Source organism: Oncorhynchus tshawytscha, linkage group LG07, assembly GCF_018296145.1.
Source record: "Oncorhynchus tshawytscha isolate Ot180627B linkage group LG07, Otsh_v2.0, whole genome shotgun sequence".
Classification (NCBI taxonomy): Eukaryota; Metazoa; Chordata; class Actinopteri; order Salmoniformes; family Salmonidae; genus Oncorhynchus; species Oncorhynchus tshawytscha.
The window spans coordinates 3,029,813-3,043,915 of NC_056435.1; the positions used below are offsets into that span (position 1 = coordinate 3,029,813).

The 14,103-nt window shown below is 46.8% G+C and overlaps 1 protein-coding gene across 4 annotated transcripts in view; it reads left to right on the forward strand.

Moving 5' to 3' along the window:
* LOC112235393 (phospholipid-transporting ATPase IH-like) overlaps positions 1-14,103 on the forward strand; it is a 100,310-nt gene that overhangs the window by 49,977 nt on the left and 36,230 nt on the right. For all 4 annotated transcript variants that reach the window (XM_042323872.1, XM_042323874.1, XM_042323875.1 and 1 more), the window contains 8 exons: positions 833-914; positions 2,496-2,646; positions 5,146-5,343; positions 5,423-5,596; positions 6,280-6,446; positions 7,285-7,356; positions 7,510-7,583; positions 7,948-8,051. In XM_042323872.1, coding sequence (XP_042179806.1) covers positions 833-914; positions 2,496-2,646; positions 5,146-5,343; positions 5,423-5,596; positions 6,280-6,446; positions 7,285-7,356; positions 7,510-7,583; positions 7,948-8,051 — 1,022 coding nt within the window. The remainder of the gene's footprint in view (positions 1-832; positions 915-2,495; positions 2,647-5,145; positions 5,344-5,422; positions 5,597-6,279; positions 6,447-7,284; positions 7,357-7,509; positions 7,584-7,947; positions 8,052-14,103) is intronic.

Consider the following 14,103-nt stretch of genomic DNA (forward strand, 5'->3'; position numbering starts at 1 on the left):
TAATAGAATCTAAAGACACTACACTGGGTGACCTTGTAATGACATCACTAATAGAATCTAAAGACACTACACTGGGTGACCTTGTAATGACATCACTAATAGAATCTAAAGACACTACACTGGGTGACCTTGTAATGACATCACTAATAGAATCTAAAGACACTACACTGGGTGACCTTGTAATGACATCACTAATAGAATCTAAAGACACTACACTGGGTGACCTTGTAATGACATCACTAATAGAATCTAAAGACACTACACTGGGTGACCTTGTAATGACATCACTAATAGAATCCAAAGACACTACACTGGGTGACCTTGTAATGACATCACTAATAGAATCTAAAGACACTACACTGGGTGACCTTGTAATGACATCAGTTATAGAATCTAAAATGGATTCCTAGTTTTCATTCATATAATGGGTTTGGAACGTTTAGAGGTTCCTTTCCAAATCATTAAGTTCCTGTGTTCACACTGTGGGTTGTATATTGAGGCCAGCTGCTGAGGCCTGTACAGACCTGTATGAGTGAGAATATTGCTAACTGTCAAGCAGGAATGCAGTCAGTACACTGCATGAGATGACATGACTGCAAGCCAAGTCTTATTATGAAATCAGATGAGTGTGATGGGAGTTGATTTCACAGATAATTGTAGGACACCATGATAGTATTCAGTACCGACAGAGACTTGTCAGATCTGACTGATATTATTGTCATCAGGGCTGCATCTCAATATTACAGTGTTGTTCCCTTTCCTAGTCTCTTTTCTTCATCTGCACAGATGTGAAATGTCTCCCCAAGTTGACCCTCTGGTTTGTGTCTCCTAGCTGTTGCCATCTACACTGGTATGGAGACCAAGATGGCGCTCAACTACCAGTCCAAGTCCCAGAAACGCTCTGCAGTGGAGAAGTAAGGCCCACCAACATGGTTGTGTTTTCCACTTTATGATGTGTGTTTACCATGTTTCCAGACAGGTTCACTTAATGTTGATTGCCATCTAATTGCATCATATCCATTTCCCCATAAAGACCCGTTCAGACCATCCACCGTTCCTGAAGACATTCTTATGTCGTTTCCTCTTGCATCGGTCTCCCCTCCTCTCTGTCTCACCCCCTCTCTGTCTCTCCTCCCCTCTCTGTCTCTCCTCCCCTCTCTGTCTCTCCTCCCCTCTCTGTCTCTCCTCCCCTCTCTGTCTCTCCTCCCCTCTCTGTCTCTCCTCCCCTCTCTGTCTCTCCTCCCCTCTCTGTCTCCCCTCTCTGTCTCTCCCCTCTCTGTCTCCCCCTCCTCTCTCTGTCTCTCCTCCCTCTCTGTCTCTCCCCCCTCTGTCTCCCCCTGTCTCTCCCCTCCTCCCCTCTCTGTCTCTCCTCCCCTCTCTGTCTCTCCTCCCCTCTCTGTCTCTCCTCCCCTCTCTGTTTCTCCTCCCCTCTCTGTCTCTCCTCCCCTCTCTGTCTCCCCCTCCTCTCTCTGTCTCTCCTCCCCTCCCTGTCTCCCCCTCCTCTCTCTGTCTCTCCTCCCCTCTCTGTCTCCCCCTCTTCTCTCTGTTTCTCCTCCCCTCTCTGTCTCTCCTCCCCTCTCTGTCTCTCCTCCCCTCTCTGTCTCTCCTCCCCTCTCTGTTTCTCCTCCCCTCTCTGTCTCTCCTCCCCTCTCTGTCTCCCCCTCCTCTCTCTGTCTCTCCTCCCCTCTCTGTCTCCCCCTCCTCTCTCTGTCTCTCCTCCCCTCTCTGTCTCTCCTCCCCTCTCTGTCTCTCCTCCCCTCTCTGTCTCTCCTCCCCTCTCTGTCTCCCCCTCCTCTCTCTGTCTCTCCTACCCTCTGTCTCTCCTACCCTCTCTGTCTCTCCCCCTCTCTGTCTCCCCTCCTCTCTCTGTCTCTCCTCCCCTCTCTGTCTCTCCTCCCCTCTCTGTCTCTCCTCCCCTCTCTGTCTCTCCTCCCCTCTCTGTCTCTCCCCCTCTCTGTCTCCCCCTCCTCTCTCTGTCTCTCCTCCCCTCTCTGTCTCTCCTCCCTCTCTGTTTCTCCTCCCCTCTCTGTCTCTCCTCCCCTCTCTGTCTCTCCTCCCCTCTCTGTCTCTCCTCCCCTCTCTGTCTCTCCCGCCTCTCTGTCTCCCCCTCCTCTCTCTGTCTCTCCTCCCCTCTCTGTCTCCCCCTCCTCTCTCTGTCTCTCCTCCCCTCTCTGTCTCTCCTCCCCTCTCTGTCTCTCCTCCCCTCTCTGTCTCTCCTCCCCTCTCTGTCTCCCCCTCCTCTCTCTGTCTCTCCTCCCCTCTCTGTCTCTCCTCCCCTCTCTGTCTCTCCTCCCCTCTCGGTCTCTCCTCCCTCTCTGTCTCTCCCCCTCCTCTCTCTGTCTCTCCTACCCTCTCTGTCTCTCCTCCCCTCTCTGTCTCTCCCCCTCTCTGTCTCCCCCTCCTTTCTCTGTCTCTCCTCCCTTCTCTGTCTCTCCTCCCCTCTCTGTCTCTCCTCCCCTCTCTGTCACCCCCTCCTCTCTGTCTCCCCCCTCCAGGTCAATGAATGCGTATCTGATAGTGTACCTGTGCATCCTGATCAGCAAGGCTCTGATCAACACAGTGCTGAAGTATGTGTGGCAGGCTGTCCCAGACAAAGACGAGCCCTTCTACAACCAGAAGACTGACACAGAGAGGCAACGCCATATAGTAGGTTATAAAACTACAATCATTTTTATGCAATAGCTGATGTTTTTTTTACCTCTCACTTTCCCTTTCTCTCTCCCTGTCACCTCTGACTGTCCCTCCTCATACCTCCCTCCCTCCTCTCTCTCTCCCTGTCACCTCTGACTGTCCCTCCTTCCCCTCTCCCTCCTCTCTCTCTCCCTGTCACCTCTGACTGTCCCTCCTCCCCCTCTCCCTCCTCATACCTCCCTCCTCTCTCTCTCCCTGTCACCTCTGACTGTCCCTCCTCCCCCTCTCCCTCCTCTCTCTCTCCCTGTCACCTCTGACTGTCCCTCCTCCCCCTCTCCCTCCTCATACCTCCCTCCCTCCTCTCTCTCTCCCTGTCACCTCTGACTGTCCCTCCTCCCCCCTCTCCCTCCTCATACCTCCCTCCCTCTCTCTCCCTCTCACCTCTGACTGTCCCTCCTCCCACCTCCCCCTCCTCATACCTCCCTCCCTCCTCTCTCTCTCCCTGTCACCTCTGACTGTCCCTCCTCCCCCTCTCCCTCCTCATACCTCCCTCCCTCCTCTCTCTCTCCCTGTCACCTCTGACTGTCCCTCCTCCCCCTCTCCCTCCTCATACCTCCCTCCTCTCTCTCCCTGTCACCTCTGACTGTCCCTCCTCCCCCCTCTCCTCCTCATACCTCCCTCCTCTCTCTCTCCCTGTCGCCTATGACTGTCCCTCCCCCCCCCCCTCTCCCTCCTCTCTCTCCCTGTCACTCTCCCTCCTCCCCCTCTCCCTCCTCATACCTCCCTCCTCTCTCTCTCCCTCTCCCTCCTCCCCCACCTCCCTCCTCTCTCTCTCCCTCCTCCTCCCTCCCTCCCTCCTCTCTCTCTCACTGTCACCTCTGACTGTCCCTCCTCTCTCTCTCCCTGTCACCTCTGACTGTCCCTCCTCCCCCTCTCCCTCCTCATACCTCCCTCCTCTCTCTCTCCCTGTCACCTCTGACTGTCCCCCCTCCCTCCTCATACCTCCCCCCTCTCCTCTCCCCTGTCACCTCCCTCCCTCCTCCCCCTCTCCCTCTCCCTGTCACCTCTGACTGTCCCTCCTCCCCCCCCTCTCCCTCCTCATACCTCCCTCCCTCCTCTCTCTCTCTCTGTCACCTCTGACTGTTCCTCCTCCCTCCTCTCCCTCCTTATACCTCCCTCCTTCCTCTCTCTCTCCCTGTCACCTCTGACTGTCCCTCTTCCCCCTCTCCCTCCTCATACCTCCCTCCTTCCCCTCCCCCTCTCCCTCCTCATACCTCTCTCCCTCCTCTCTCTCTCACTGTCACCTCTGACTGTCCCTCCTCCCCCTCTCCCTCCTCATACCTCCCTCCCTCCTCTCTCTCTCCCTGTCACCTCTGAGTGTCCCTCCTCCCCCTCTCCCTCCTCATACCTCCCTCCCTCCTCTTTCTCTCCCTGTCACCTCTGACTGTCCCTCCTCCCCCTCTCCCTCCTCATACCTCCCTCCTCTTTCTCTCCCTGTCACCTCTGACTGTCCCTCCTCCCCCCTCTCCCTCCTCATACCTCCCTCCTCTCTCTCCCTGTCACTTCTGACTGTCCCTCCTCCCCCTCTCCCTTCTCATACCTCCCTCCCTCCCTCCTCTTTCTCTCCCTGTCACCTCTGACTGTCCCTCCTCCCCCTCTCCCTCCTCATACCTCCCTCCTCTCTCTCCCTGTCAATTCTGACTGTCCCTCCTCCCCCTCTCCCTCCTCATACCTCCCTCCCTCCTCTCTCTCTCCCTGTCACCTCTGACTGTCCCTCCTCCCCCCTCCTCATACCTCCCTCCCTCTCTCTCCCTGTCACCTCTGACTGTCCCTCCTCCCCCCTCTCCCTCCTCATACCTCCCTCCTCTCTCTCTCTGTCACCTCTGACTGTCCCCTCCCCCCTCTCCCTCCTCATACCTCCCTCTCTCTCTCTCTCTCTCCCTGTCACATCTGACTGTCCTTCCTCCCCCTCTCCCTCCTCATACCTCCCTTCCTCTCTCTCTCTCCCTGTCACATCTGACTGTCCTTCCTCCCCCTCTCCCCCCTCCTCATACCTCCCTCCCTCTCTCTCTCCCTGTCACATCTGACTGTCCTTCCTCCCCCTCTCCCTCCTCATACCTCCCTCCTCTCTCTCCCTGTCACTCTGACTGTCCTCCCCCCCCTCTCCCTCCTCATACCTCCCTCCCTCCTCTCTCTCTCCCTGTCACATCTGACTGTCCTTCCTCCCCCTCTCCCCTCCCTCCCTACCCCCTCTCTCTCTCTGTCACCTCTGACTGTCCCTCCCCCTCCCCTCCTCATACCTCCCTCTCTCCTCTCTCTCTCCCTGTCACATCTGACTGTCCTTCCTCCCCCTCTCCCTCCTCATACCTCCCTCCCTCTCTCTCTCTCTGTCACCTCTGACTGTCCTTCCCCCCCCTCTCCCTCCTCATACCTCCCTCCTCTCTCTCCCTGTCACATCTGACTGTCCTTCCTCCCCCCTCTCCCTCCTCATACCTCCCTCCTCTCTCTCTCCAGTTGATCCGGGCGTTCACAGACTTCCTGGCCTTCATGGTGTTGTTTAATTACATCATCCCCGTGTCCATGTACGTTACCGTGGAGATGCAGAAGTTCCTGGGGTCCTACTTCATCATGTGGGATGATGAGATGTTTGACGAGGAACTGGGAGAGAGGGCTCAGGTTAACACATCTGACCTCAATGAAGAACTGGGACAGGTAGGCTATACACACACACACACACACACACACACACACACACACTCACCACTCTTACCTGAATGTGTGTGTTTTCCAGGTGGAGTATGTGTTTACAGACAAGACAGGCACCCTGACAGAGAACAACATGGAGTTTATAGAGTGCTGTGTGGACGGCTATGTTTACGTCCCTGATGCCATCTGTAATGGACAGGTCATGCCAGGGTCAACCAGCATGGACATGATCGACTCCTCACCTGGACCAGGGGGCAAGGTGAGACAGAGAGCCTCACTGTCACTTGATGGACTGTACGAATATGTACAGGACAAGATACCCCTCTCTAACCACTGATGCAGGGTCAGATATTGTTTCATTACCCTATGAAGACCAGCTGGATACTAACAGCCTTTACCTGGATGTCCTGGGTGAACCCTAAACTCAGAGTGACACTGATACCTTCTCTAAGGATGACACATTCATCCACGCAGGGATCCAGTGTCACACACACACACACACACACACACACACACACACACACACACACACACACACACACACACACACACACACACACACACACACACACACACACACACACACACACACACACACACACACACACACACACACACACACACACACACACACACTGCTGTGTGCCAGGACTAGAGAGGGCCGCTTCACTCCGGTGACCAGCCTGTGCCATTCCTTTGTCTTCTGTGTGTCTGTGTGTACGGGGACTAAGAAGCATGACCTTCAGGAAACATGGATTGTGTTTTACTATGGATCCAAATGATGTATTCAAAGTGTATGTTTCCTGTATTTATGTGTTATACGTGTGTGTGTGTGTGTGTGTGTGTGTGTGTGTGTGTGTGTGTGTGTGTGTGTGTGTGTGTGTGTGTGTGTGTGTGTGTGTGTGTGTGTGTGTGACGTGTTCTCTGTGCTTGGCTTGTCAGGAGTCTGAGGAGTTGTTCTTCCGGGCGTTGTGTCTGTGCCACACGGTACAGGTGAAGGAGGAGGAGACAGTGGATGGCATCAAGATGGGTATCCACCAGAACAAGGCCACCTCCTTCTACATATCATCCTCTCCTGACGAGGTGGCACTGGTGGAGGGCATGAAGAGGTCACTGGCTTGACACTCACTCACTCACCCAATCACTCACTCTCACTCACTCAATCACTCACTCAATCACCCAATTACTCTCACTCATTCACTTAATCACTCACCCAATCACTCACTCATTCACTCAATCACTCAACCAATCACTCACTCAATCACTCACTCAATCACCCAATCACTCTCACTCATTCACTCACTCTCTCAATCACCCACTCTCTCAATCACCCACTCACTCAATCACTCAATCACCCACTCACTCAATCACTCACTCAATCACCCACTCACTCAATCACTCACTCACTCAATCACACTCAATCACACACTCACTCACCCAATTACCCAATCACTCACTCACTCACTCACTCACTCACTCACTCACTCACTCAATCACTGTCACTCAATCACTCACTGACACAAAGGCAGAACGTCTTTTCTCCTCCCAGCCATTTGAAATGAACCAGATAGATAGATAAGAACTAGATAGATAGATAATATACAGTGCATTTGGAAAGTATTCAGACCTCTTCCCTTTTTCCACATTTAGTTATGTTACAGCCTTATTCTAAAATGGATTAAATAATAGTTTTCCCTCATCAATCTACACACAATATCCCATAATGACAAAGAGAAAACAGGTTTTTATTATAAATAAATAACAAAAATGCCTTATTTACATAAATGTAATCCATTTTAGAATAAGGCTGTATGTAAATGAAACAAAATATGGAAAAAGTCAAGGGGTATGATTACTTTCCAGAATGCACTGTATAGCCATACATTTAACTGCAGTTTAACCTGCTCCCCTGTTCTGACAGTAATGGTATATTCCTCTTTCCCCCAGGCTTGGCTTCACCTATCTGCGGCTGAAGGACAGTCACATGGAGATTCTTAATAGGGAGGATGAGGTCGAGAGGTCAGTGTGTGTCCATTACTCCAGCCATGGCCTGTGGGCATCAGTTTATCTTTGTGTGTGTACGTGTGTGTGTACGTGAGTGTGTGCGTGTGTGAGTGTGTGTGTGTGGTCAGTAACCCAACCTCTTTCTCCCTTTCTCTCTCTTGCATCCAGGTTTGAGCTGCTGGAGGTATTGACCTTTGATTCTGTGAGAAGGAGAATGAGTGTTATCGTCAGGTCCACCACAGGTACTGTACTATAGTACAATTACTACCATTATAATACTAGAACACAGAAACTAGAGGTACTGTACTATAGTACAATTACTACCATTATGATACTAGAACATAGAAACTAGATGTATCTGTATGGGAGTGGCTGGTGCTTTTTATAGATGAAAGCAGTCATTACTACGGCAACCCAGTCATTATTCTGTGCGTGTGTGTGGGCCATATATGTGCTAGGAGGTCAACAGGCAGAAGGCATACTAATGACGGTAGAGTCAGTCTCACTGAGGAACATCTCTAGTGTTGTCTGCCACATACTGCTGCAAACTAATGATGCTTCTCTCTGCTAATGAGGAACCTGTTTTAACTGTGTGGTTGTCCACAGGGGAGTACTACCTGTTCTGTAAAGGGGCCGACTCCTCCATCTTCCCCAGGGTGATCTCTGGCAAGGTGGAGCAGGTCAAAGCCAGAGTGGAGCACAACGCTGTGGTAAGGACACACACACACACACACACATACAGCCACTATCAGACACTAGAGGCCGTTGTCATAAAGTAGCTCCAAAATCAGACTTCCAGAGTTTCTGACCTCAAATGCATTTTTGACTTTCATTTTTGCTTTGCTTGAGGTGTATATTGTCATATGGCTGTATGGTAGACCCTGCTAAATGCTAACTGATTCTTGTATCCTTTAGTGGTAGTGTCCTTACTTAAGATGTTGGCCACCAAAAGTTCCAAGTTGTATATGGAATGTAACTGAGATGGTGATTGACTGTCATTATGGAGTGTTTGGTGCCAACGTGGAGGTAGTCTACTGATCCCTGTGTTTCCGTGGCTCTGGCCCAATCTCTCCAACGCCACACTGACAGAATCAGGACAGGCTGGTTGCCAAGGATTACATAATTGTGGATGCAATTTGGGTTGCCATTGGCAGCAGTGCCGACCCGTTTCTGTTGACTGTCAGGGAGACTGTGTTTCCCTGGTTACGTTACAATGGGATGGCCAGCGGTGATGCTGGTGTGAACCAGACTGGCTCCGAGAGAATGTCAGAACTGAGGTCTCACTGTTCATGTGCGTGTTTGTGTGCGTGTTTGTGTGTGTGTGTGTGTGCGTGTGTTTGCTTATGTGAAAGGTCAAGGTCATAAGTCTACTGCCACATATCCCAGAACCAATGTATTGCTGTGAGCCGGGGTATGAGAGAGGTTTCAATGTTCTTCAGATGATGGATATACTTTTAGAATTAATTATATGTCTTATTTATTTATTGTCCTATCATGGTGGAACAGTTTTAAAATAAATTATACATTTGATTGATTTATTGTTCTATCATGGGGAACTACATTTTTAAAATAAATGATATCTAATTATTTATTTATGATCCTAATTTAATGGTACGGTCCACAACCCTATACCCTAGACACCCACCTGAATGATCCGGATACTAAGGAGAAGTCCCTAACTGTTTTATGGCCCTGCTGAAAGCGGTATGTATGCAGCCAAAATGCGGTCAGAGACCAAGAGCAGCACCGCCCACTCAAGATTCTGAGCCTGCTTGGCAGGGTTGGTCCTGCAAAGCCAAAGCCCCCTAAAGGGAGAGTATACTACACAAGGAAATTCTCAAAGCTGCTAATGAGAACCTTGATGACCTTGTACCTCGCTGGTGGGGATTCCGGTGGGGTGCCCCCACCCAGGCAGTGGCAGTACTGGCAACACTAGCTGCAGTTACCCATGGGGAGGGGGTCACACTCAGACATTCAGAGAGGGGGTATATTATTGTGGCTCTGGTGGCACAAAATCAAAAGTCTGACTGCATGGAGATGCTTGGGAATATGGTCAATACGGGGGACCGTATTGTGGGGGTTTCAGGGAAAAGGTGTACGTTTGACCTCTATCATCTAGAATGTGACAATGGTTCATAAAATCTCTCAATTTCTGCCCATTGTTTTTGCATGGTCTTGCAGGCCTTCTCATGCAGCTGCAGCAGTAAGTGTATTTGTAAATCAGGACCTTTCTTGAGTTGGGCTCTGGGATGGTGCAACTGTTGAGAATGTGAGTTTATGGTTGTGTGGGGGGAAAGGGTTGAGTGTGTGTGGGTGTATGTGTGTATCCCACAACTGTTGAGAAGGAGTAAAAGATGTTAGGGACAATAGAGGATGATCCACAGCTATATATAATACAAATCGAGGTGAGGGCGATGGGAATGCATTTGGCAGTTGATCTACTTCAATTCGGTAAATGGCACTGTGCTCTTTTTGAAGGATGGATCCCAGTCTGTTCAGGGCTATGGGATACGGGGGGTCGGAGGTGGTCTGCCGGGCATTGGGATGACGGCCCAGCTCGGGATGAGGAGGGTTTTTAGCGGGTGGAATGGTGGGGACCAATTGGAGGTTTACTTAGTAGCAATGCAAATATCATGGTACAGCTATATAGACACTCAATCATCATGTTACTTTTTAATGGTATGTTTACAAACATATATTTTGATAAATAGAATTGAAAGTTGTGTCTCATTATGGTAAGTGGTGAAATAAGTATAGCCAGTTACAGTTGTAATTGCCTAGCAGATAATAAGAAAAGACGATCAGTATTTACCTGGCTAAAGAGAAGGAATATAATATCTATTGTTTACAGGAAACCCATTCAACAATTTTAGATGAAGTTTTGTGGAAAAAGAACTGGTGGGGGGAAATATATTTCTCCCATGGGCAAAGAAATTCAAAAGGGGTGATGGTTTTAATTAACAGTAATTTTGATCCAAATGTGCAAATTGTCCAAACAGATTATCAAGGTAGATGGATTATTTTGAATATGTTATTGGACAATAAACAGATTTGGCTTATTAACCTATACGGTCCGAATAATGATGATCCAAGCTTCTTTGAAAATATATATAAGAATTGATCAACTCTACAAGCAACACTAGACTCTATTATTATGGTGGGAGATTTTAATACGGTCTTAAATACCTCTATGGACCGGAAAGGAAATCACACTACAAACTATCACCCTCAGGCACTTAAGGAAATCATGAATGTCATGGATATATTGGAATTAGTGGATATATGGAGACTTAAATACCCTGAACTAGTGAGATATACATGGCGGAGGCTTAATCAAGCTAGTCGTCTTTACTACTTTCTTATGCCATTCTCTCTGGCATCAAAAGTTTTAAAAAGTGTTGATAGGAGACAGAATGCAGTCGGATCATCACATAATTGGCATATATATTACTCTTACGGAATTTCCACGTAGGCGAGGGTATTGGAAATTTAATCAAAGCCTACTAGATGATAAATTGTTTAGATCTAGGACAGAAGAATTTATAACGGTCATTTTCAGACCTAACATAGGTACAGCAGATCCCCTTATTGTACGGGACACTTTTAAGTGTGCCTTTAGAGGCCATGCAATTCAGTACTCATCTATAAAACAAAGGCAATTTAGATCAAAAGAGTCCATATTAACAAAGGAAATTGAAGGACTAACAGTACAGTTACAGTAGATAGCAATAAAAACGGTACCATAGAGGCACAGAATAAGTTAGAGGAAAAACAAAAATAAATGGAGGAACTTATTCAAGAAAGATCCAGTGTAATAGATTATAAAAAATAAAGCAAACTGGATGGAATATGGGGGGAAATACACCAAATTATTTCAATATAGAAATGCTACCAATTTTTTTAAATTAAAACTTGTTACAAATGGAGTCACGCATGATTCACCAAATTATATTTTGAAAGAGGAAGTAAAGTACTTTAAGAATAAGTTTTCATTTCAGGCTCCTCCATCTCCACTAACTGAAACTAAATGTATGAATTGTTTTCCTAATAATATTGTAAAATTAACATCTGTACAGAAAGACTCATGTGAAGGCCAAATTACAGAGGAGGAACTGCTTGATGCAATTGGGGCCTTTAAGGATGGGAAAACTTCGGGGCTGGATGGCATACCAGTGGTAGTATACAAAACTTTTTTTATATACTCAAAGGACCATGATTAGCATGTTTTAACCACTCCTATATAAATGGTAGATTATCAGACACTCAACAAGAAGGTCTGATATCATTATTACTGAAACAGGTGGTGGTATATATAAAGATCCAGTCCATTTAAAAAATTGGAGACCTCTTACACTTCAGTGTTGTGATTCAAAAATCCTAGCAAAATGCTTGGTGCATAGAATAAAAAAAGTATTGTCAGATATTATTCATCCTAATCAGACAGGTTTTTTACATGGATGATACATTGGAGATAATATAAGACAAGTACTGGAAACAATAGAATACTATGAAATATCGGGGACACCAGGCCTGGTTTTCATAGCTGATTTTGAAAAGGCTTTTGATCAAGTATGACTGGAGTTTATATACAGTGCCTTGCGAAAGTATTCGGCCCCCTTGAACTTTGCGACCTTTTGCCACATTTCAGGCTTCAAACATAAAGATATAAAACTGTATTTTTTTGTGAAGAATCAACAACAAGTGGGACACAATCATGAAGTGGAACGACATTTATTGGATATTTCAAACTTTTTTAACAAATCAAAAACTGAAAAATTGGGCGTGCAAAATTATTCAGCCCCCTTAAGTTAATACTTTGTAGCGCCACCTTTTGCTGCGATTACAGCTGTAAGTCACTTGGGGTATGTCTCTATCAGTTTTCACATCGAGAGACTGAAATTTTTTCCCATTCCTCCTTGCAAAACAGCTCGAGCTCAGTGAGGTTGGATGGAGAGCATTTGTGAACAGCAGTTTTCAGTTCTTTCCACAGATTCTCGATTGGATTCAGGTCTGGACTTTGACTTGGCCATTCTAACACCTGGATATGTTTATTTTTGAACCATTCCATTGTAGATTTTGCTTTATGTTTTGGATCATTGTCTTGTTGGAAGACAAATCTCCGTCCCAGTCTCAGGTCTTTTGCAGACTCCATCAGGTTTTCTTCCAGAATGGTCCTGTATTTGGCACCATCCATCTTCCCATCAATTTTAACCATCTTCCCTGTCCCTGCTGAAGAAAAGCAGGCCCAAACCATGATGCTGCCACCACCATGTTTGACAGTGGGGATGGCGTGTACAGGGTGATGAGCTGTGTTGCTTTTACGCCAAACATAACATTTTGCATTTTTGCCAAAAAGTTCAATTTTGGTTTCATCTGACCAGAGCACCTTCTTCCACATGTTTGGTGTGTCTCCCAGGTGGCTTGTGGCAAACTTTAAATGACACTTTTTATGGATATCTTTAAGAAATGTCTTTCTTCTTGCCACTCTTCCATAAAGGCCAGATTTGTGCAATATACGACTGATTGTTGTCCTATGGACAGAGTCTCCCACCTCAGCTGTAGATCTCTGCAGTTCATCCAGAGTGATCATGGGCCTCTTGGCTGCATCTCTGATCAGTCTTTCCTTGTATGAGCTGAAAGTTTAGAGGGACAGCCAGGTCTTGGTAGATTTGCAGTGGTCTGATACTCCTTCCATTTCAATATTATCGCTTGCACAGTGCTCCTTGGGATGTTTAAAGCTTGGGAAATCTTTTTGTATCCAAATCCGGCTTTAAACTTCTTCACAACAGTATCTCGGACCTGCCTGGTGTGTTCCTTGTTCTTCATGATGCTCTCTGCGCTTTTAACGGACCTCTGAGACTATCACAGTGCAGGTGCATTTATACGGAGACTTGATTACACACAGGTGGATTGTATTTATCATCATTTGTCATTTAGGTCAACATTGGATCATTCAGAGATCCTCACTGAACTTCTGGAGAGAGTTTGCTGCACTGAAAGTAAAGGGGCTGAATAATTTTGCATGCCCAATTTTTCAGTTTTTGATTTGTTAAAAAAGTTTGAAATATTCAATAAATGTCGTTCCACTTCATGATTGTGTCCCACTTGTTGTTGATTCTTCACAAAAAAATACAGTTTTATATCTTTATGTTTGAAGCCTGAAATGTGGCAAAAGGTCGCAAAGTTCAAGGGGGCCAAATACTTTCGCAAGGCACTGTATAAATGCCTAGAATATTTCTATTTTGGGGAATCTCTGATAAAAAGGGTTAAATTTATGTATAGTAACCCTAGGTGTAAAATAGTAAATAATGGCTACATCTCAGAAAGTTTTAAACGCTCTAGAGGAGTAAAACAAGGTTGTCCACTATCGGCATATCTATTTATTATTGCCATCGAAATGTTAGCTGTTAAAATTAGATCAAACAATAATATTAAGGGATTAGAAAGCTGTGGCTTAAAAACCAAGGTGTCATTGTTCGCTGATGTTTCATGTTTTCTTTTAAAACCACAATTAGAGTCTCTCCACGGCCTCTTAGAGGATCTAGATACTTTTGCTATTCTCTCTGGATTAAAACCAAATTATGATAATATTACGTATTGGATCACTAAAAAAATGCACATTTTACATTACCATGTAGTTTCCCAATAAAATGGTCTAACGGAGATGTGGACATACTCGGTATACAAATCCCAAAAGAAAGAAATGATCTCACTCCAATACATTTTTATAGAAAGTTATAAAAAAATAGATAAGATCTTGCT